Consider the following 24,358-nt stretch of genomic DNA (forward strand, 5'->3'; position numbering starts at 1 on the left):
GCATCTGATTTGCAAAAAAATGGCTTGCAGATATCCACATCTGTCAATCTAAGAGGTGATAGCTAGGTTGACAGAAAATTCTTCAGTTGACCTAGCTGCATTTATACCACGGGTTGGATTGATCTAACTATGGAGCTGAGGGCACAAAACTTTTTCATAGCTCTAAACAACACAGCAAAGTCGATCTGATTTTTAAGACTACAAACAAATTTAAGGAAGTTTTAAATCCTTAGGATTGAAGGTTACATCAGTTTGCGTTGGGGAAATGAACATCAAATTAGTTTGAAACAGCTGAGAGGTGTGAACTGTCCCTAGTTATCTCAATGTGAGTGTTAAAGTAGTTAATTGGTTTTAATAGTTAAGGGACAGTCTCAAACAAGGTGCACAACTGTGTATCTAGTTTGCATTCAACCAGTACAACTATGAGAGTAAACTGAGTAATTGCATGGGTGCAGATTGGGGGGCATCCCCACTCCCCCCCCAGAAATGTTGCAGAAGCAGTGCATTGGGAAGGGGGTGCCCAGATTTCCCCCTTAGCCCTGCTTCCTCCCTGTGGAGGAATGTAGGACAGGACTAGTGGTGACAACAGGAGCTCTGTACCCTGCTGGGCAGTTTCCCCCACATGGTCTGCGTAAGGGAAGCACAGGAGAGTTGCTCCTCTTGATTCACTGCACAACCCATGTGGGGAACTGACTGGCAGGCACAAAGTATCTTCAGTTTCTGCTCTCCCCCCCCAGCACCTTAGGGAGGCACAGAATAGTTCTGGGGGGCGGGGGAGCAGTGATGCCACCCACGTGTTCTCTGTGTAAGGGGAGGGCAGGGACCAAGGAGAGCCAGGCAACTGAGCTGCTTCCCAAGCATCTGTGCAGTATACAGCGCAGGTGAGTCACCGACTGAGTTACTCCTGGGGGAATTGGAATTCTGCACGTGGCTCAGCTGCTAAGGGGGTGGGGGTAATGGGACTTCCTCTTCCCCTAGAGCAGCTGGGGCCAACTCCCAGGAACCTCCCTGGTTGGAGGAAGCTCTGCACACCCCCCTTCCACCCCCCCAAGCACTCCTTGGCCTCAGAGGACAGTGGTCACTCTAGGGCATCTGCCCAACCCACCTGCATCCAGAACCTCACATACACTCAGAACTCCCTGCACCTGAATCCTCATCCCACCAAGCCTCACTCTCTGCATCTGGACCGCCCCTGCAGATCACCCCCCTGACGAAGAAATGTTTATTGGAAAGGATCCATTGAAAATGGGGACTTACAGAAGGGAGAGAGTTATGTTCAGACAGGTGTGAATCAGGAAAATATTAACATTGTTTTGAGGTTAAAAGAAAATGAAAAACCTAGTAGCATGCGTTTTGTCCAGAGGAAGGGCTAGTCAGGTTATACAGGAGACCTGATACTAACTTTAAAATTCAAACCATGCAGAGAAAGCGTCTCTGGTTACACTGAACACTCTGGGGACACATGACCACATACTGACCAGACAGAAAGGTTGCTCTGAACTGCAAGAGGAACGATTTCACTATGAAAAGTAATCAGACTTTATTTTGGCATTACATTTAGAGACTGTGCATTCTATAATGGATTACAAGATCTGGGCAGGGACTGTCTTCACTCATTCGTACAGCACACAATAATACACTGCGTTTAGTAGTCTAGACATGTTTGCTTCTATGAGTTTCTTCACTATCAATAGGCTATTCTTTAGTTTACGGCAACACGAATTTCGTTCAGAGAACTTTTTGGCTAAACCTGGAAAAAGCCAAAAGGAAGATGGACAATGTCGTCAGGTCATAAGCACAGAAAAAAACATGCTGTCTTCCCCTCTGAAACAGAATCACGGATAGTCTGGAGAGGGTGTTTTTGTGCCCAGGTAGGGATAAATAACCCTACAAGATACCAGGCACAGTTCCAGATTCTTCATATACAGACGCTCCCCGACTTATGCAAGCATTCCGTTCTGGAACGCCTTGCACAAGTCAGAACTGTATCTCTGGCCATTATGCAAAAAAAACAAACAAACAAAAAAACAAAAACAAAAACACCCCCCCAAAATTCCCCCACCTCCTATTTCTAGCTTACGGAAGTTTTTTCATAAGCTCTGGTTTGCGTAAATCAAGTTTGCATAATTCAGAATGAAGAATTACACAGGAAGGAAGGGAGTAAGAAACAAACAGACTGAAAAACCCCTACATAATATCACCATCTCCAAAATACAAGAGTCCTAAGAACAAACAGAGGCTCAAGTGAAGTCATCCAAGATAGGGATATTGAGTCTGGATAGAGTGAGGAGTGGGGGAAAAGGGAAGTCTCAGCACATCTGAAGACAGATTTTATATTTAATGAAGTTTTAGGAGCGTCTCACCTCAAAGAGGTGGACAAAGATATCTGATCTAACATATGCTTCAGTGGCTGAACAAGAAGGTGGAAACTCAGGAGTCTAACTAGGTCACTTAAGACCCATTTAGCTCTCAAGCGCGTGACTGCTTTGAACACGTCCATGGGGCCAGATGTGCTGCATCCGAGAGTGCTAAAGGAGTTGGCGGATGTGATTGCAGAGCCATTGGCCGTTATCTTTGAAAACTCATGGCGATCGGGGGAAGTCCCGGACAACTGGAAAAAGGCTAATGACTTGCCCATCTTTAAAAAAAAGGGAAGAAGGAGGATCCGGGGAACTACAGGCCAGTCAGCCTCACCTCAGTCCCTGGAAAAATCATGGAGCAGGTTCTCAAGGAATCAATTCTGAAGCACTTAGAGGAGAGGAAAGTGATCAGGAACAGTCAGCATGGATTCACCAAGGGCAAATCATGCCTGACTAATCTAATTGCCTTCTACGACGAGATAACTGGCTCTGTGGATGAAGGGAAAGCAGTGGACGTGTTGTTCCTTGACTTTGGCAAGGCTTTTGACACGGTCTCCCACAGTATTCTTGCCAGCAAGTTAAAGAAGTATGGGCTAGATGAATGGACTATAAGGTGGATAGAAAGTTGGCTAGATTGTCGGGCTCAACGGGTAGTGATCAATGGCTCCATGTCTAGTTGGCAGCTGGTATCAAGTGAAGTGCCCCAAGGGTCAGTCCTCCGGCCAGTTTTGTTCACTATCTTCATAAGTGATCTGGAGGATGGTGTGGATTGCACCCTCAGCAAATTTGCAGATGACACTAAACTGGGAGGAGTGGTAGATACGCTGGAGGGTAGGGATAGGATACAGACAGACCTAGACAAATTGGAAGATTGGGCCAAAAGAAATCTGATGAGATTCAACAAGTCCTGCACTTAGGATGGAAGAATCCCATGCATCGCTACAGACTAGGGACCGAATGGCTCAGCAGCAGTTCTGCAGAAAAAGGATCTAGGGGTTACAGTGGACGAGAAGCTGGATACGAGTCAACAGTGTGCCCTTGTTGCCAAGAAGGCCAATGGCATTTTGGGGTGTATAAGTAGGGGCATTGCCAGCAGATCGAGGGACGTGATCATTCCCCTCTATTCAACATTGGTGAGGCCTCATCTGGAGTACTGTGTCCAGTTTTGGGCCCCACACTACAAGAAGGATGTGGAAAAATTGGAAGGAGTCCAGCGGAGGGCAACAAAAATGATTAGGGGACTGGAACACATGACTTGAGGACAGGCTGAGGGAAGTGGGATTGTTTAGTCTGCGGAAGAGAAGAATGAGGCGGGGATTGGATAGCTGCTTTCAACTACCTGAAAGGGGGTTCCAAAGAGGATGGATCTAGACTGTTCTCAGTGGTAGCACATGACAGAACGAGGAGTAATGGTCTCAAGTTGCAGTGGGGGAGGTTTAGGTTGGATATTAGGAAAAACTATTTCATTAGGAGGGTGGTGAAACACTAGAATGCGTTGCCTAGAGAATTAGTGGAATCTCCTTCCTTAGAAGTTTTTAAGGTCAGGCTTGACAAAGGCCTGGCTGGGATGATTTAGTTGTGGATTGGTCCTGCTTTGAGCAGGGGGTTGGACTAGATGACCTCCTGAGGTCCCTTCCAACCCTGATATTCTACGATTCTATGTATGTTAAATGAGAAAAAGGCTGTCAAAACTCCCACAATTTCTTATTCATACATGGCAGTGGATAGTCTAGACTGAAAAAGCTATAAAAATGAGTTTTGTTAGGAGTGAATGAGCATTCATCTGAAATTAATGCTATGGTACATGCAAGATCATTAAAACAATGTAAAGTGTACAACACTTTAGCATTCCAAAGCTAAAGTTATTCTGGAAGTGTTAATTGTCATAATGTTCATATATAGTATTTTCAATGCCTTCCCTTGTTAAATGCAAGCCTTAAGTCATACTTTATTACTTATCAAGATATACGGAATGCACCATAAAAAGACAGATTATGCAACATTGCTAATCAAACATGAAAGGATGGAACTCTTGCTATCATCTGATTTCAATGCTTAGTTTTACAAGATTACTACCATTTTTGCTTTTAGTTTCCTGTGAGTTTAAAAAAATTTGGCACTAATCTCTTTGCAAAGCTTTTGAACTCTACAATGCATTCAACTTACAGTGCACAGGTGTGTATCTATATATAATTCAAACAGTCACATCACAAACCAAAGCCAATTTCTCAAACCAAGTAAATTCTCACTGAAGACCAATGCCTTATGTGCATGTCACATTAACAGTTTATTAGTTTAACGAACAAAGGTCTATTAAAAATACTTAGCAACCTTAACCATTATTAAAGCTATCAAATGTCTGTTATAGATAGATAAGATTTTTCACAAAGTACTACTACTGGTAAATTTATTTATTTCAGTCTGGAAAGTGTTAAGTCTCCTGATTTGAATAAAATAATCAACTCCAGTTGTACATGTGCATTTCAGATTCTTCCTTTGTCTTGCAAAGCCTAACCAAAATCTAGACAAACCAAACCTGAGCTTTTCAAGTCTTGCTTTGAGAAAAGCAGAACCTAAAAAGAGGTATTGATAAATTACTGCATGTTTGCACTTAATCTTAAATTGTTTTGTGACACTATTAGGCACAAATCTGAATTAAGGACTTTATGTATAATAGAACCCAGAGTTATGAACACTAGAGTTACAGACTGACTGGTCAACCAACACTTCATTTGGAACCAAAAGTAAGCAATCAGGCAACGGCAGAGACACTCCCCCACCCCCCCCCCCCCAAAAAGCACAAATACAGTACAGAACTGTGTTATATGTAACCTATTTAAAAATAAAAGGAAAATTTATAAAAAGATTTGACAAAGTAAGGAAACTGTTTCTGTGCTTTTTACTTAAATTACGATGATTAAAAGGAGCATTTTAATTCTGCATAGTAAAGTTTCAAAGCTGTATTAAGTCAATGTTCAGTTGTAAACTTTTGAAAGAACGACCATAATGTTTTGTTCAGAGTTACAAACAACTTCTATTCCCGAGTTATTCAAAACTATAAATGTGTTTAGGAGTTTTATTTACAGTGGAACTTCAAAGTATGCAATGTTGTTGTAGTCCACGTAGAGATAAACAACCTAGAAGAGATCAGGTCATCTGAAGAAGAGCTCTGTGTAAGCTCGAAAGCTTCTCTCTCAACAACAGAAGTTGGTCCAATAAAAGATATTACCTCACCCACCTTGTCTCTCTGAACACATTTGAATTGAGGCAATCAAAAAGCATAGATTGTTTTAATGAAAATGGATCAAGCAAGCCTAAAATCTGCATAGGTTAGTTTGAAGAACTATTGTATCTAGTGCTAAGTTATAAATCAGTAATAGATATTTATATATAGCGACAAATTGAAGTGGGGGAAAGTGTGGTCCTGGAGTTTAATGATATTCTTCAATACATGTTTAGTAAATGCAAGTTATGAGACTTGAGTATTATCTAATATTTCCATGACTCATTCAGACTGCTTCTGAGCAACGTAGGAAGTGCTTTAACAAACAAATTATACACATATTCCAACCCAAGAGTAAAGGTGACCAGCAGGCTACCACTATTGTGAAAATGCAAAATACTTCAGTGCTGTGAAAACTAGATCTTTGCTGTACAGAGATCAGTATAAAGAGAATTGCACTAAGATCAGACTTGCTTTGAATTTCAGATTTTCTCCTATACCTATCTTTGCAGGGCTGAACTGATAGCTTTCTTAATCACATTCCTTTCATTAACAACCATACTTTTCATTCCCAAGTGATATTTACAAAAAATATTTTGTATTGCCTAAGGAGATTTGATACAAAAAAAAAAGGATGCAGTTTAAATTTTAATCTGGACTCTTTGGATAGAAAAGGAGACTTGAAGACAATGTATTTGAAGACAAGAGACTTGGTGGGATAACTCACATGACTGGAGTACAGTCATGGATGGTTATAAACTGTTCAGGAAGGACAGGCAGGGCAGAAAAGGTGGGGGAGTAGCACTGTATGTAAAGGAGCAGTATGACTGCTCAGAGCTCCGGTACGAAACTGTGGAAAAACCTGAGTGTCTCTGGATTAAGTTTAGAAGTGTGTGCAACAAGAGTGATGTCATGGTGGGAGTCTGCTATAGACCACCGGACCAGGGGGATGAGGTGGATGAGGCTTTCTTCCGGCAACTCACGGAAGCTACTAGATCGCATGCCCTGATTCTCATGGGTGACTTTAATTTTCCTGATATCTGCTGGGAGAGCAATACAGCGGTGCATAGACAATCCAGGAAGTTTTTGGAAAGCGTAGGGGACAATTTCCTGGTGCAAGTGCTAGGGGAGCCAACTAGGGGGAGCGCTTTTCTTGACCTGCTGCTCACAAACCGGGTAGAATTAGTGGGGGAAGCAAAAGTGGATGGGAATCTGGGAGGCAGTGACCATGAGTTGGTTGAGTTCAGGATCCTGACGCAGGGAAGAAAGGTAAGCAGCAGGATACGGACCCTGGACTTCAGGAAAGCAGACTTTGACTCCCTCAGGGAACAGATGGCCAGGATCCCCTGGGGGACTAACATGAAAGGGAAGGGAGTCCAGGAGAGCTGGCTGTATTTCAAGGAATCCCTGTTGAGGTTACAGGGACAAACCATCCCGATGAGTCGAAAGAATAGTAAATATGGCAGGCGACCAGCTTGGCTTAATGGTGAAATCCTAGCGGATCTTAAACATAAAAAAGAAGCTTACAAGAAGTGGAAGGTTGGACATATGACCAGGGAAGAGTATAAAAATATTGCTCGGGCATGTAGGAAAGATATCAGGAGGGCCAAATCGCACCTGGAGCTGCAGCTAGCAAGAGATGTCAAGAGTAACAAGAAGGGTTTCTTCAGGTATGTTGGCAACAAGAAGAAAGCCAAGGAAAGTGTGGGCCCCTTACTGAATGAGGGAGGCAAGCTAGTGACAGAGGATGTGGAAAAAGCTAATGTACTCAATGCTTTTTTTGCCTCTGTTTTCACTAACAAGGTCAGCTCCCAGACTGCTGTGCTGGGCATCACAAAATGGGGAAGAGATGGCCAGACCTCTGTAGAGATAGAGGTGGTTAGGGACTATTTAGAAAAGCTGGACGTGCACAAGTCCATGGGGCCGGACGAATTGCATCCGAGAGTGCTGAGGGAATTGGCGGCTGTGATTGCAGAGCCCTTGGCCATTATCTTTGAAAACTCGTGGCGAACGGGGGAAGTCCCGGATGACTGGAAAAAGGCTAATGTAGTGCCCATCTTTAAAAAAGGGAAGAAGGAGGATCCTGGGAACTACAGGCCGGTCAGCCTCACCTCAGTCCCTGGAAAAATCATGGAGCAGGTCCTCAAAGAATCAATCCTGAAGCACTTAGAGGAGAGGAAAGTGATCAGGAACAGTCAGCATGGATTCACCAAGGGAAGGTCATGCCTGACTAATCTAATCGCCTTTTATGATGAGATTACTGGTTCTGTGGATGAAGGGAAAGCAGTGGATGTATTGTTTCTTGACTTTAGCAAAGCTTTTGATACGGTCTCCCACAGCATTCTTGTCAGCAAGTTAAGGAAGTATGGGCTGGATGAATGCACTATAAGGTGGGTAGAAAGCTGGCTAGATTGTCGGGCTCAACGGGTAGTGATCAATGGCTCCATGTCTAGTTGGCAGCCGGTGTCAAGTGGAGTGCCCCAGGGGTCGGTCCTGGGGCCCGTTTTGTTCAATATCTTCATAAATGATCTGGAGGATGGTGTGGATTGCACTCTCAGCAAATTTGCGGATGATACTAAACTGGGAGGAGTGGTAGATACGCTGGAGGGGAGGGATAGGATACAGAAGGACCTAGACAAATTGGAAGATTGGGCCAAAAGAAATCTAATGAGGTTCAATAAGGATAAGTGCAGGGTCCTGCACTTAGGATGGAAGAATCCAATGCACCGCTACAGACTAGGGACCGAATGGCTCGGCAGCAGTTCTGCGGAAAAGGACCTAGGGGTGACAGTGGACGAGAAGCTGGATATGAGTCAGCAGTGTGCCCTTGTTGCCAAGAAGGCCAATGGCATTTTGGGATGTATAAGTAGGGGCATAGCGAGCAGATCGAGGGACGTGATCGTTCCCCTCTATTCGACACTGGTGAGGCCTCATCTGGAGTACTGTGTCCAGTTTTGGGCCCCACACTACAAGAAGGATGTGGATAAATTGGAAAGAGTACAGCGAAGGGCAACAAAAATGATTAGGGGTCTAGAGCACATGACTTATGAGGAGAGGCTGAGGGAGCTGGGATTGTTTAGTCTGCAGAAGAGAAGAATGAGGGGGGATTTGATAGCTGCTTTCAACTACCTGAAAGGGGGTTTCAGAGAGGATGGCTCTAGACTGTTCTCAATGGTAGCAGATGACAGAACGAGGAGTAATGGTCTCAAGTTGCAATGGGGGAGGTTTAGATTGGATATTAGGAAAAACTTTTTCACTAAGAGGGTGGTGAAACACTGGAATGCGTTACCTAGGGAGGTGGTAGAATCTCCTTCCTTAGAGGTTTTTAAAGTCAGGCTTGACAAAGCCCTGGCTGGGATGATTTAACTGGGACTTGGTCCTGCTTTGAGCAGGGGGTTGGACTAGATGACCTTCTGGGGTCCCTTCCAACCCTGATATTCTATGATTCTATGATTCTATTTGCAGTTGATTTTATTATTCACATTTAGCATTTGAAGACCATTTCAAGAACACACCTACACTTGGCTTGACAGCAGTTGATAACACTTGCAGTTTAGAGGAACAATTTACTGTATTTAGTTAACTTTTTTTTTTTAAAATTTATCCTGCCTCTAGGGCTTTTGTTCTCTCTCTTTTCCCAGATCACTTCATTATTCACTATCCTGTCAGATTGTGGTGTATATTTCCCTGCCTGTTCCATCTTTTTATCCTTTCCTCTTTTCCTGCATCGTTATTTAGCTCTTCTTGCTTCAACTCTTCTCTCCAGCCACACTAGCTCAAGTCTAAATCCTCTGTTTCTAATCCTAACTCATTCTCAACCTCCTGCAACAACCTCCATGCCAGTACATATAGTAAGTGCTCCAGCCCATATTTCTTTCCCTCATCCTATCCTGTAAGTAAACAGTGACAGATGGCTTTTGAGATATCTTACATGAGACATCCCGGTAGACATCTGAGCACAAAGAAATGTACGCTGCCTAAGAGGGAGCACCGTAACCGATAAGGATTATGGATTTGCCTGACAAATATATGAAAGTCATCTGTACAGCAGAAAGCCTCAAAGTGGACTCAAAATTGTAGAAGCCAAGGTCATAATATCTGGAATATAGCCTTCCTGCTATACTTCAACTTTCATCAATATCCCACGAGGGACAGACCTCCTTTCCCTATGAACAAAAACTTTCCCTCCCAATTCTGCTCAGCAGGATGGATTAAAAAAGGATGATTTATTTTTATATCAAAAATAAGTTTGAAATGGACAGCCTATATTAAGGCCTAACTGTATTATAATCTATTAAAATTATTAAATTAAATAAAATCCCAAAATTAAAACTGCCAAGTTTTAAAGAAAGTCAAGCGACTGAACCGATGGAAATCACTAGCTAAACATGTGGAATCAGAGCTTGTTCAAATACTAAAATCAGCACTTGATAGCCATAGCCTCTTCCACAGGTGCAGAAAGAAGATTCTTCCTTTCAGTTTATTCAATTACTTCACTTCAGTGACTAGTTCATTCAAAGTTAAGAAACCGACTGAGTTAAAAAAGCAGGAAAGCTTGTTTATACTTCCAATCTATGAATAAAAACTAGGTGTGAGAGGATGAGATTTACTGGTTCTAAAATCTCGAAGGACACTGTGACCAAAAATAATGACTTCAATTCACTACACTATAGACAATTCTTTCTTTGTTTAATAAATCAGTTTTAAATCCAAATAATGTTTGGGTAAATTTTGATAACTTTTTCCTAATATATATCCGGTATATTTAAGGTACTTTAGTTTAAAAAAATGAAAATGCTGTTTGTGAATTTTAAAAAGTGAACCTACATTTCCATCCAACTAGAGCTTGACACAAGTCACAAGTACAAAAAAAGTAAAAGAAATGCATCATTCACCATTTCCTACCATAAAAATGTAAAAATAAGAAATCTGAACAAACTTTAGCTATGTAATTGATTCAGTAAATGTGTATAGATATAGCATGTTGTCCTCGTTCATAAAAAGTAAAACCAAATTTAGTGTAAAGGGTATATTTAGTTCCAAGCAACACATTTTAATGGTTGCCAAATAATGAAAAAAAAAAAACAAAAACAAAAAAAACCCAACCTCTCTTTAGAAAAATAACTAAAGTACAAATGCAAAACAGGATTAAAACTGATTTAAATCAATCCACCCTATTGCAGAGGAATTTGCATGGCTCCCAGTTAAATAAGGGATGACACTTGTGCAAAGTCACCAAAGTACAAATTTCACAGAGAAAGGACTAATCTAGAAGACAGGGATTTATTGGGTGGCCTTGAGAAAAGGGCTAACATAGATTGTAATAAATGGAAAAATTAAGTGTCCCAAAAGGGAGTGAGGTTTTGAGGAGTGATATCAAAGAGGATGGTGTCCTGGCAAAAATCAGATTTAGACAACACTTCATGCATAAGGGATAACATGGTAAAAGCATTTTTGACTTATGAGATGACCCTGGAGAAGCAGTTTAAACTCATTTTAAAGACTAAGGCTTGACTTTGAACTGACAGTGGATTTGTAACTAAAGTTCCATTTTAAGAAAAATGGAATTCAGGTTGCTAGCCAGTATTGGTCTAACATCTCAAACACTTGAAACAATGAACCTCAGAGTTAAACACCTCTGGAATGGAGGTTATTCGTAACTCTGAACAAAACATTATGGTTGTTCTTTCAAAAGTTTACAACTGAACATTGACTTAATACAGCTTTGAAACTTTACTATGCAGAAGAAAAACGCTGCTTTTAACCATCCTAAATGAAAAGCAAAGAAACAGTTTCCTTACCACGTCAAGACCTCTTTTAAAAAAAAACAAAAAAACAAAAAAAAAACCTCTTTCCCTTTATTTTTTTTTAGTAGTTTATGTTTAACACTGTACTGTATTTGCCTTTATTTTTGGGGGGTTGGGGGTGGTGGGTGCTGCCCGCTTGCAGGTTTCTGGTTCCAAATGAGATGTGTGGTTGACCAATCAGTTTGTAACTCTGAGGTTCATAACTCTTAGGTTCTACTGTATAAATGTGAAATATATACCTGTGCAGGAAAAAAGCTTCAAATGAATCTACACTTACAATAAGAACATAAAAACACAAGAACAGCCATACTGGGTCAGATCAGTGGTCCATCTAGTGCAGTATCCTGTCTTCCGACAGTGGCTAATGCGAGAAGCTTCAGAGGGAATGAACAGGACAGACAGTCATCTAGTGATCCATCCCCCATTGCCCATTCCCAGCTTCCGGAAAACATAGGCTCAGAGCATAGGGTTGTATCCCTAACCACTCTGGTCAACAGTCATTGATGGACCTATCCTTCATTAACTTATCTAGTTTTTTTTTTTTTAACTCCATTATACTTTTGGTCTTCACAAAATCCTCTGCCAACAAGTTACACAGGTTGACTATGTGTTTGCCACGCAGTACTTCCCTGTGTTTGTTCCCGGCTGCTTATTAATTTCATTGAGCGATCTACGGTTCTTGCGTTATGTGAAAGAGCAAACACACTTTTTTATTCACTTTCTCCACATCAGTCAAGATTTTATAGAATATCATATCCCCTCTTAGTTGTCTCTCTTTCAAGCTGAAAAGTCACAGGCTTTTTAATTTCTCTTCACACGGAAGCTGTTCCATAGTTCTAATCATTTTATTATTTTCTGTTCCTTTTTCAATTTGAGATGGGGTGACCAGAACTGCATGCAGTATTCAAGGTGTGGGCGTACCATGGATTTATATAGAGGCATTCTGATATTTTCCGTCTTATTATCTATCCCTTAACTAATGGGTCCTAATATTGTTTGCTTTTTTGACTGACACTGCACACTGAATGATGTTTTCAGAGAACTATTCACAATGGCTCCAAGATCTTTTTCTTGAGTGGTAACAGCTAATTAGATCCTACCATTTGATATGTATAGTTTGGATTACGTTTTCCAATTTATCAACATTGAATTTCATCTGCCATTTTGTTGCCCAGTAACCCAGTTTTATGAGATCCATTTCCAAGTCTTCACAGTCTGCTTTGTACTTAATAATCTTGAGTAATTTTGTATCATCTGCAAATTTTGCCACCCGTTTACCCCTTTTTCCAGATCATTTATGAATATGTTGAACAGCATTGGTCCTAGTACAGATCCCTGGGGGACACCACTACTTTCCTTTCTCCATTCTGAAAGCCTCTTATTCCTACGCTTTGTTTTCTATCTTTTAACCAGTTACTGATCCACGAGAGGACCTTCCCTCTTACCTCATGACTGCTTACTTTGCTTAAGTGTCTTTGGTAAGAGGAATTACAGACTACTGTTTTACTTCCAAATCTGTCAGATTAGCTGACAAAATACACGCAATACCGTAAAACAGATCAAGATATCATAGGCTGAGATTAGTAAGGCTTCTTTAGAGAAAATGCAGATCTTCCTATCACTTTGAGGACAGTGGATAAAAATAAATTTGTCCTTTGAAGCGGCTACTAAGGAAACTAGGTATCAATGAAGTGGGGAAAAAAAAAGCCAAAATTCTGTCATGATGTAGAGACAAAACTCAAAGCAAGAGAAAGGCTAATTTTCAGTATAATAAAGAGGTTAAATACTGATATACCTAAGGGTCTGAACCAATGATGATGATATATTTATTAATCATCTGGAAGAGGAACAAACAGTGAGATGACAAAACATGCTATTGACAAGACTATTTAGGTTAATCAAATTCAAAGTGATTTAAAGCTGTGCAACTGGGCAAAACAGTAACGGATTAAATTTAGTATAGATAGATGAAGGGTAAAGTACATTGGAAGAAACAATTTGAAGCATTTGCACACACACATGCTTTCTAAACTAACTAACTGCTCAGGAGAAAAACGCAGGCCTCATTGTGGACAGCTCAAAGAAAAAGTTTGTTTGATACAGAGCAGCAAAAGAAAATACCAGAATGTATACAAGAAAGGAATAGAAAAAAATGGAAATATGACATTTTACAAGTTGATTGTATACCATAACCTCGAGCATGACATTTGGTTTATACTACCTGATCAATTACACCACAGAAAAGTTTAAAAATTTAGCTTAAAAAGTTTGAACTAACACACTAAAGTATCAGACGCTGAAGGCTACACACATTTGTTTGTCAAGTTATCTTATCTAGCAACATTAATTTCCGTAAAATGCTTCCCCTTGTTCTGCAAGTACAACTTATCTTTACGGAACCAGATTTGTACATTAAACCACAATTCTCCAATACTAGTTGCAAGTATTTGGTCAGCTATGACAGTGACTTTTTAGTTGATATGAGCTATAATTTAAGTCTTCAGAACGCTAACAATTTCTATTTCAAACTTTGTTTTAAACATACAATTAGTACCAGAGCTGAATGAAAGTGAAAAACAAGAAAAACCAGTCCAGTGTCGGCCTCAAGGGCAAGTTGAAGTATCTATCAACTTTAATTCCTTTTGCAGGTTTGGCTGAACAAGTAGAACAGTACCATTATCCTCTCCAAACAGTCTAGGTGACCGGCTAGCCACCGGTTTCCTTTAGGTTACAAAAGACATGCTGCTGTTACAGGTTTCAGAGTAGCAGCCGTGTTAGTCTGTATTCGCAAAAAGAAAAGGAGTACTTGTGGCACCTTAGAGACTAACAAATTTATTAGAGCATAAGCTTTCGTGAGCTACAGCTCACTTCATCGGATGCATTTGGTGGAAAAAACAGAGGGGAGATTGATATACACACACAGAGAACATGAAACAATGGGTTTATCATACACACTGTAAGGAGAGTGATCACTTAAGATAAGCCATCACCAACAGCAGGGGGGGGAAAGGAGGAAAACCTTTCATGGTGACAAGCAAGGTAGACTATTTCCAGCAGGTTTCAGAGTAGCAGCCATGTTAGTCTGTATTTGCAAAAAGAAAAGGAGTACTTGTGGCACCTTAGAAACTAACAAATTTATTAGAGCATAAGCTTTCATTGAGCTGTAGCTCACAAAAGCTTATGCTCTAATAAATTTGTTAATCTCTAAGGTGCCACAAGTACTCCTTTTCTATTTCCAGCAGTTAACACTGTTCCTCAGATATTCTGGTTTCATGTTCTCTGTGTGTGTATATAAATCTCCCCACTGTATTTTCCACCAAATGCATCCGATGAAGTGAGCTGTAGCTCACGAAAGCTTATGCTCTAATAAATGTGTTAGTCTCTAAGGTGCCACAAGTCCTCCTTTTCTTGCTGCTGTTACAGTATCCCAACAACTACTTGAGTGTGCGAGTTGCATGCCGATGCCCCTTTACACTCTGCTTTTGGGAGACAAGAGCGCAGCTCTCCGACTGTTCTCACATCTGTTTGCAGAAGTAGGCGTGCAGTAGCTTGGGCAAAGTGCAGATCGGTCCTGAGACCCCTGTGTCGGCCAACTTTGGTATGGCCGAGGTGCCTGTCACCACAATACAGACAAAGGCCCATCTCACGGTACCCCATTCCACTTGGCCCAGCTCCACCCCCCCCCCCCAGGCACCTCACTGCCCCAAGGCTCAGCACCGAAAGCTCCGCAGCGCCTGAGCCCATCACTGGGAGGTTTACTCCGCAGCCGGGAGCGGCAGCTCGGACTCAGGCGCCCACCGCACCTCCTGGGTCCGAGTCGGGGGGCCGGCCTGGGGCTCTGAAGCAGCAACCGCCGCACCGCTATTTTTAGCGAGCTAGCTCGAGCTCAGCGGACCCCTCCCACAGACACCCCTCCCCCCAGCCCCACACGTAGCTCCCCCCCGAGTTCCCGGTCCCCACACCCAGCTCCCGGGCCTCTACCCCTCCCCACCTCGCTCGCCCGCCCGCCCGCCCCGCCCCCGCTCACCTCCGGGCTGACGTAGGACACGAAGGAAGGCTTGGCGGGCTTGGCCCCGCTGCCGCCGGCCCCTTTCCCCAGCATGGCTCCGGGCGCCTCCCGCCCGCCCCAGCTCCCCGCGGCGGCGCTGGCCAACGGGCGCGGCGGCGGCGGCGGCGGCGGCAGCTCCTCCCAAGACTCCTCGTCGGGCTCGTCCGGCTGCAGCACCGCCTGCCGCCGGCTCACGTAGTTAACCCCTCCCATGGCAGCGCCCACCCCAGCTCGACGTCACCGGCCCTCTCTTGGACACCGCCTCACAGCGTCTTGCTTCACTGTTGGACCCTGATCGCCCGTCATTCAAATTCAGCCCCGCCTTAACAGCCAAATCCCCTGCTCGGATTGGCTAAAGTGGGGAGAGCCCGGCGCTCACTGCTGGGTCCTGGCGCCGGCCAAGTTCGAACAGCAAGAGGGCCACCGCTTCTGCCGACAAATCAGCGGCGCTTCTCTGAGCGCTCCGCTGATTGGCCGATGGAGCTGCCTGCTCTGGGCTAGTCGCGCCGCTCCTGGAGGTGGAGTGGTGTGTCGCTCCTGGAAGTGGTCGGTGAGTGTGTTGCTGTGACTAATGGTTATTATTTAGTTTGTACCTCACTGACCCTTCTTTTCCAGTCAGGAGAGTCTCTGCAGCCTCCCCCACTCGCAAGAGACGTGCAAGGCTCGGGACAGTGGAGGTCTGGAGGTTTTGTTTGTAACATGAAATAAAACACCCAAAATGCAAATCTGCTCTAGCCTGGAGGGCAGAGGAGAGTGTTCACCACGGCTGTGTCTACACTACCAAAAAGACCGGCAGCGGGCGGCTCGGGCTGCGGGGCTGTACAATTGCAGCATGTTCGGGCTTCTGCAGCTCCAGCTCAAGCGCTAATGTTCACACTGCAACCCAGGTCAGCCCGGGTCTTTTACTGCAGTGTAGACATGAGATCAGCAAGCCCATGAGAGCAGAGCTCTTCCAGCACTTCGCTAAGCCGCAAGCCAATTCTTTAAGAAATGCCAGGTCTGTCATTTGGAATAATCCTTCCTGCGCCAGGCGTTTTAGGGCACAAATTTGGCTCTGCCATCCATGTCGAACCTAGGCTGCACTTTGCATGTCCTCTATTATCAAATCCCATAAGGTTTCCCTTTCCCTTTCCAAGTACTGTTCGATGTAAGGATTCTTTCTGTGAGCTCCCTTTTTGTGTTCCTACTGTTGCACCTGGCAGATGCTCTGGCTTCATTCTTAACACATCCCAGGTATTTTCATCTTCTTTTCTAGATAACTTCGGAGAGAAGTTAACTCTCTGACAAATCTCAAAATTTGTTGGCCTAACTTGCAAGGCTTGTCAACTCAGTGGTGTTTCTCTCTATATCTATATGTTCCATGGTAACCTTTGAACTCTGATCTGATCAATTCCAACATTTCAGGGAATGTTCTAGGCATCAGTGAATAGAACCCTATTGGTTTTGGGGACAATTGAACTATCCTAAGATGAAACACGGGGGACACATGGACTCACAGTCATCTGTTGATCACACTCAGCTCATTAACACCTTGCAGCATTACAATAACTCTGTTCATCCTCCCAATAGAGTTAACATGTTAACACCCTGAATGACAGAAGAGAAATAATTGGTTTCCGCTGAAAGTCACAAGGCAGATAAGGGAGAAGAGACAGAAGACTTCCTTCCTTCCTAACTTTCTGCCTCCTCAGAGCCTGCTCCAGTCAGGAAAGAGAGGGCACCATCTGTCCATCTCTTCCTTCTAATCTAGGGAAAGGAATGCACACAGAGACACATAGAGCCCCTGGCATGATACAGAGAATGAGGACTGTGATGTGGGCTGTGGGGAATGAAGGAGAGCAAAGCCCCTGGCATGGTGGGAAGAATGGGGGACCTGGTGTGGAGGAGGGGAGCTGTGATGGGCTGGACTAGGCCCTGAGGCCACCTACTGGAGGCCTCCTGCACCTGTCCCAGAAAACGGCAGTGGAGAGGGTTCTCCAAGCTGCCTAGAGAAGCAGCCAATCAGGGCCCAGCCAGCTCATATAAAAGGAGTGGCAGGGCTAGAGTGCGTTCAGTCTGCTGGCAGGAATTGGGGAAATATGAGGTGTTTCTGGCTGGCAGTAGGGGCTGAACAGATGAGTTCCTGGGGGAGTGAGGAAAAAGCTGCTGGCTGCTGGGATTCAATTAAGACACATTATGGGGAAATGATCTAGGAAAATGTAGAGCAGCAATTAGTCAAGGGATGCAGTATGAGGCTGCTATATTTAAAGGGTCCCTGAGTTGGGATCTGCAGCACTGGATGGGACTAGGTCTCCCCCTCACCAGCCACTGGGGGGAAGTGGTTATGCACTAAGTAAGGGAATTAGAACTGTGGTACCCCAGGGAAGTAGGCTGCACTGGGACTGATTCAGCAGGAAGCTGTGGTCAGCAAACCGAATCTAAGAAGGGTGGCTCAGCAGGAAGGCTGGAGTCACTGAGGACTTGAGTCCTCAAGGAAGAAGCCCTTAGGGTGCTGCTCAGTTCCAGAGTAGGAACCTTGCAACCTAGCCAGACCAGGCAAGGATACTATGATGGGTCCTGTTGGATTGGTTAAAGACTGAGCCCAGGGAGGGCAGCAGAAAACAACACATGAGGGTACTGTGGTGGGCCCTGTTGGACTCTCTTAGAAGCCTGAGTCCAGGAAGGGCTGCAGGACGTTGGGGACATTTTGGACTGTGTACCACAAAAAGGGTTTGTTTGTTTTGTATATGAACAGTGTGTGACTCGGCTGAAAGGCTGAGTCAGCGAAGACCTGCCTGATGAGCACAGTGGCAGACCGAGGGCACTGTGAGCCGAGAAGAAATTGCAGGGATGCACACACTCAACCAGGGGCACTCAGATGAGGTGACTGCACTCTCTTACTGGAGCACACAGAACCTCAGGTATGCAACGGCTGGGGGACCCTGGTATGGGAGTAAGGGGTTGATATATATATATACAAACCTTAGTGGGGGACATAGGTGAATGGGGGCACACAGAACCCCTAGTGTGTGTGTGTGTGTGTGGGGAGATTGGAGGAGTCTGAGAAGTGAGAAGGAGGAGACACAGAGCCCCTGGTATAAGGAGAGAGGTAGCAACCAGAGTTGCTGATATGGAAGAAAGAAGGGGGAAACGGGAGGGGCCACAGAACCCCTACCAGTGGTGAGAATGTAGGGAGTCCCTGAAATAAATGAAAATGGGAGGGTGGTACACAAGGAGCTTGTGGGGGCATTGGAAGGATGCAAGAAACCCCTGGTGTTGCAAGCCAAAGCCTGCAGAAGCTATGAAGTGTACATCCCCCCCGATTATAAATTAATTCTATTTAATGCCTAGAATTTTCATGGGGCAGCTGCTTTCAAAGGCAGTTAGCCATCTCTCTATACCCTCAGTGGATTTCCAGTTTTCACATGCATATGTTAAGGTCTATTTCTTGTTTGTTTGTTTTCTGTGACAGTTGTATAGCTGGGATGTGGACCCCTAACTGGGACAGGTGAGAAAGATCTATGTGTCTTGGTGTAGGCCTTGTGACTAAGATTCTTGGGTCTTTGACATGCCAGATGTTTGAAGTCTCTGAGTAGTTAATCTTTCCCTATTAGCAAAGAGGTAGTGCTGGTAGTATGTCTTAGTATATGTCATTTGCAAAGCAAACTTCTGAGTAGGCAAACAGTGGAGTTTCAAAGGGGATGTGATAGCCTTGCTTTCCAGGTACAGTTCTATGCTCAGTACTATGATGGCCAATGATGGAACAGTGGTTGTGAATCTGCAATGGATGTGGAATGTTTTATTTTCACCCTGAAGCCAGAATGGACTTCCTGGGACTGACATGTAAATTGATGGCTGTGCTAGAAGAAGATTCTTGGTTTGGAAGGGCAAATAAGGCACTATGGGGCATCACAGAGAGGCTGAGGAACTCTTGGAAAACCAGAGTTGGGAACTATTACCACCTCAGATTTAAGGAAGAAAGGAAACACAGGAAATCAGAGAGGAGGCTTGGCAGTTCTAACCGCCAGCGGTAAGAGGACAAGGCAGCACTCTATACAGCTGGAGGCATACAAGGGTGGGCTGGCTGTGACTTCTCCTCGTCCTCGTCTCTCTGGTAATTCTACATACTTAGAAATTTCCAATAGTCACCAGGTCCTCGGCACTGAAACAACTGATTGACTAGAACAAAGAGGAGTATGGGACCCATCAGCCCAACCCAGGAGAAAATCAAATCTTTTCATAAAGAGATCTCCAGTCCTCCAAGATTATCCTCTTTGGGAATTCTATACTAAGAAGAATGGAAAGAACCTTCTGCAATGGACGGGCAGACAACAGGATGGTGTGCTGCCCTCTCAGAGCCAAGACAAAAAACGTCACTAACATTGGACAGCTTCTGAAGTTCAGGATCCAGTGGTGTTAGTGCCAACATGCACAATCAACATTTGCTTTGTGGGATACCTAATCGATCGTAGATGACTTCAGGAAACTCAGAGTGCAGAAGAACAACGTCCAAGTGATCTTGGAGCTCCTTCTTGTGTCGTGAAGACAGAAGATTCTGGAAGTGAACCACTGGCTAGGTAAGTAGAGTATGTGATGCGCGTGCATGCGCGCGCCGCGCTCTCTCTCTCTCTCTCTCTCTCATATAAAAATTTCCTGGTGCCCTGTGCAGCTGCGTGCTGCTCCAGCCCCTACTCCAGCTCTTCGCCAGGGATCCTGCCCCAGCCCCACCTCTTCCTGTCCAGCCCTGCCCCCCACTCCCCTGAGCTCTGCAGCAGGGCTGGGGCTGCACTCACAGCAGCGGGAGTGCAGCGACCTGGCCCCAGCCATGCTGCTAGTGAATGCTGGGGGGTGGTTCCCATCCCCTGCCCCCCAAGCCAGCCCTGCCCCCCCATGGAGGCCTGGGGCCCGCTCCCCCTCTCACTACATTCATCTGGTTATGTCCAGGGAACTAGTCTGGCCGCGGGGTGTCACACCGTGGTAGACGCAAAACAGTTACTCGCGCCCTGTTGGCGGGCAGTAGCGAGTCCCACACCCCAGTCCTTGGACAGGGACAGGTCAAATTGTGTTAAGCAATAAGTCCAGGCCCTGTGTTAGGGCGGGCGGCAAAGAGTCCGTGGCTCAGGCCCTCAGGCAGGGGCTGAGCAAACAAATAAGCAACAAGCCCAGGCCCTGGGGCAGTGCAGCGTTTGGGACTCAGGCCCTCAGGCAGGGGCTAAGCAAACAAATAAGTTCAGGAGGCCCAGGCCCTGGCTCCGACAGGCCTGGGAGAGGGGGAGACTGTCACCCACATAGTGGGTGGCAGGGGGGACGGATGCCCACCCACTCCACTGCATCCCAGCCCAGGACCCTAGCAGCGGCAGACTGCCTGCTGCTGTCAGCAGGGATCCTGGCTGCAACCCGCTGACATCGGCTCTGGGTGTGCTGCAGCCAGACTAGGGTTGGCTGCCCCCGGGCTACTTCCTATCTCCCCCTCTAGAGGTACCTGCATCTGGACGTCCAAGGAATCAAGCACCATGGGCTCCTCCGGGTACCCGGTGAGCGGTAGGCTTGGTAGCTCCTCTGGGTAACTTGCCACGGGCAGGCTTAACTGCTTCTCCGGGGTCTGGTCGGCATCAGGCCTTGGCTGGTCTGGCCAGTCCTCGGGTCGGTCGCCAATTGCTGGCGTCTCCCAACCGGGAGCTAAGCCAAAGGTTTCTCTGGTGGCTGGGTCTCTGGTAAACTCTGGGGTTGGGCTTTTGTATTTCCTGTCCTGGGCCTTGACTTCTGGGGGGTGGGCACTGGCTCTGCCCAGTTTAGCGTCCAGAGGGGCTCGTCCCTCTACGGGGTGGCAATGAACCAATAATGTTACCTCGCTACATAGAAGTATAAAAGAGAGAATCTATCACTTCCAGAGGGGAAGAGCCTAGAAGATGCAAAAGGAAATTTAGTTTGATTTCTGTTTGGTAAGAACTCGCTTATCAATAGACACAGCTGGAAAAACCTTTGTCTTTATAGATGTAGTTGTGAAATCCTCACTTCTGCATTGTTTTGTCATTATAGTTCCTGCTTTGTTGTTGTTTGAATGGTTTCTGTCTGCTGTATAATTAATTTTGCTGGATGTAAACTAAGGCAGTGGGATATAATTGGTTAGCTAATCATGTTACAATATGCGAGGATTGGTTAGGTAAATTTCAGTAAAATTATTTAAGGTATAGCTGAGAATATTACTATATAAATTAGGGGCAAACAGGAAGTAAGTTGGGATTTGAAAATAAGGAAAAAACTTGGATTTAAGCTTGCTGGAAGTTTACCCCAATAATCATTGAATTGTTTGCACCTTTGGACTTCAGGTATTGTTGCTCTCTGTTAATGCAAAAAGGACCAGGGAAGTAAGAGGGTGAAGGAATAAGCCCTCAAACAGAAACCACCAAAGGGCACTGTGGCAGGCTTGGCACTGCACCAGCCCTTTGTGGCAGGGGTGAAATGGCATGTCAGAACTTCACAACTCCCAAGTCCACGTGCTCGCCTCTCTGCGGGCAGCGCGATGCGGCCTAATGACCTCCCTCCATGCAATCACCCCTTGGTCAGGGCAGTGTGCCCTAACGGCCAAAGTCCATATAAATTGCTCCCAGCATTGGAGCAGTGCAGCCCAATGGCCAGAGTCCATATAACTCTCCCCTCACAGGTGGGTTAGTGCAGCCTAGTGGTCAGAATCCATGTAACTCATCCCAAGTGTCAGGGCAGTGCGGCCCAATGGCCAGCGTCCATATAATCACCCCTCTCAGACAGGCTAGCGTAGCCTAGCGGCCAGAGTCTGTATGATTCCCGTGGTGTGCAGGGGAGGTAAGGGGACCTAGGCCTGCCCTCTCCACCAGGTCCCAACCTAGGGCCCTGGTAGTGGCAAGTTCCCCTTGCCACGAGCTCAGTGGGGATCCACCGGAAACATGCTGCACCTCTATGTGGCTCTAATGCTGTTCTCCTCTAAAGTTCCTCTGGGTCACTTCTCACCATAACCTCCAGGTTCTCTGATTCAGGAGGTCCTCTGGTCTGTTACCCTGATGCCCAGAGTACATCACAGGAGATGTTCTGGTTTGGCAGGCCTCAGATCCTGGAGCTCAGGCTATCCCACCTCGGGAGCTGGCAGTGTACCTCCTTCCCCTCCGGTGGTCAGCCCTGACTGAGCAGCTCTGCAGGCTTTTATACCTGTTCTCCAGCTGGAGGATGCCCAGCAGAGCCTTATGAGCATGGCTTCCTCTGCTATAAAGGAAGGGTTAACCTCTGTGGTACCAGCGTGGGGCCGCTCTGCCCCGTCACAGGCACAAGATGAAATCTATAGCCAGCAGAGTAAAGGGAATAAGACGTTTTTAAAGTATATCTGGAACAAAGGAATCCTAATAATGGTATGAGTCCATTACTAGATGGAAATAGTAGAATTATCAATAACACAGAAAAGGCAGAAGTGTTCAATAAATATTTTTGTTTGGGGGAAAAGCCAGATGATGGAGTCATATGATGATTAAATACTTTCCATTCCAACTATTAGAAGGATGTTACTAAACCTTGAGATTTTTAAATCGGCAGATCCATGTAACTTGCATCCAAGAGTTTTAAGAGATAGCTGAGGAGCTCTCTGGACAGCTAGTGCTGATTTTCATTAAGCCTTGGAGCACTGGCGAAGTTCCAGAGGACTGAAAGAAAGCTAATGTTATGCCATCATTTAAAAAGGGCTAACGGGACTACCCATGTAATTAGTTACCTACCTTTTCGTAACTTGTTCTTCAAGATATGTTGCTCATGTCCATTCCATTCTATGTGTGCGCACGCCCACATGCATGATCGTTGGAGATTTTTGCCATAGGATCGGCAGTGGCGCCCCTTGGAGTGCCACACCAATGTACAGTGTATCAGTATACTAAGCGTCAGTATATCAGGTGCTGCCAGCCCTATGCCCTCTCGGTTCCTTCTTGCTGGCAACTCTGACAGGAGGGCAGGTAATGGAATGGACATGAGCAACACATCTCAAACACCAGTTACGAAAATGTAGATGTGACATTCCCCTCTGGTGTTGTCTGGACCAGTGATCTGCTAAGTCACTCCAATCCTTGACTCTGGGAGCCTGATCTGCTGTGAGAACCCCCACTCCTGGGCTATACACACACAGCCTCTGGCATGTAAGCTGCTCCCAGCTATTTACAACTGAATGACACTATCTCCAGTCCCAGACACAACCCTAGGAACCTCCATCTTAAAGTGTCCAGTTATGCCCGCTGGACACTGCAAGCTTATGAATTCATCAATTTAACAAAAATTGATATGTACCAGGCTTGTTGTTCCAAGGGGAGTCTCTGATACACTTCAAACCAAACGCACTGCTTCGGGTAGAATAAACAGATTTATTAACTATAAAGCTAGATTTTAAGTGATTATATGTCAAAACATAAGTCAGATTTGGTCAAATGAAATAAAAGCAAAACACATTAAGCTGATCTTAACACTTTCAGTGTCCTTATAAACCTAGATGCATCTCACCGCAGGCTGGCTGGTTGCTCTTCAGTCAGGCTCTCCCCTTGATCAGCGCTTAAGTCGCTTGGTGTGGTGTCTGTAGATGTAGGTGGAAGAGCATGACAAACATCTATTTCTTTTATCATGTCTTTTCCTCCCCCTTGGCTTGGCCCCCTCACCCTCCCATTCAGAGTCAGGTGAGCATTAGAGTCCCTCCAAGCAAGGTTGAGTAATTCCTCTGGTGCGACCTCATGCAGATGAGTCATTGCATTGTAGCTCCTTCACTGGACAATGGCTGTTGATGGGTTGTTTGACACCCAACTTGGGCGTTGGTTACTTTCCTTGCTGTTGCCTCTGGGGAGCTAATAGCTGGCTGATTTTCCCCCAACTTACCGCATGTTTTAGTGACAACCATACTACACAATTCTCATAACTTCTTATGCATTAATGATATACATAT

The 24,358-nt window shown here is 45.1% G+C and overlaps 1 protein-coding gene and 1 long non-coding RNA gene across 3 annotated transcripts in view; one reads left to right on the forward strand and one right to left on the reverse strand.

Moving 5' to 3' along the window:
• Positions 1–15,990, reverse strand: part of MTMR12 (myotubularin related protein 12) — a 69,915-nt gene extending 53,925 nt beyond the window's left edge. Inside the window, exon 1 of the mRNA XM_038402588.2 lies at positions 15,418–15,990. Within this exon, the coding sequence (XP_038258516.1) occupies positions 15,418–15,651 (234 nt within the window). The 5' untranslated portion in view covers positions 15,652–15,990. The remainder of the gene's footprint in view (positions 1–15,417) is intronic.
• A 3,441-nt stretch (positions 15,991–19,431) lies between these two features.
• Positions 19,432–24,358, forward strand: part of LOC119855404 — a 33,208-nt gene continuing 28,281 nt past the window's right edge. For both annotated transcript variants that reach the window (XR_006281296.1, XR_006281297.1), the window contains exon 1: positions 19,432–19,994. This is a non-coding gene — a long non-coding RNA (uncharacterized LOC119855404). The remainder of the gene's footprint in view (positions 19,995–24,358) is intronic.

Source organism: Dermochelys coriacea, chromosome 5, assembly GCF_009764565.3.
Source record: "Dermochelys coriacea isolate rDerCor1 chromosome 5, rDerCor1.pri.v4, whole genome shotgun sequence".
Taxonomy (NCBI): domain Eukaryota; kingdom Metazoa; phylum Chordata; order Testudines; family Dermochelyidae; genus Dermochelys; species Dermochelys coriacea.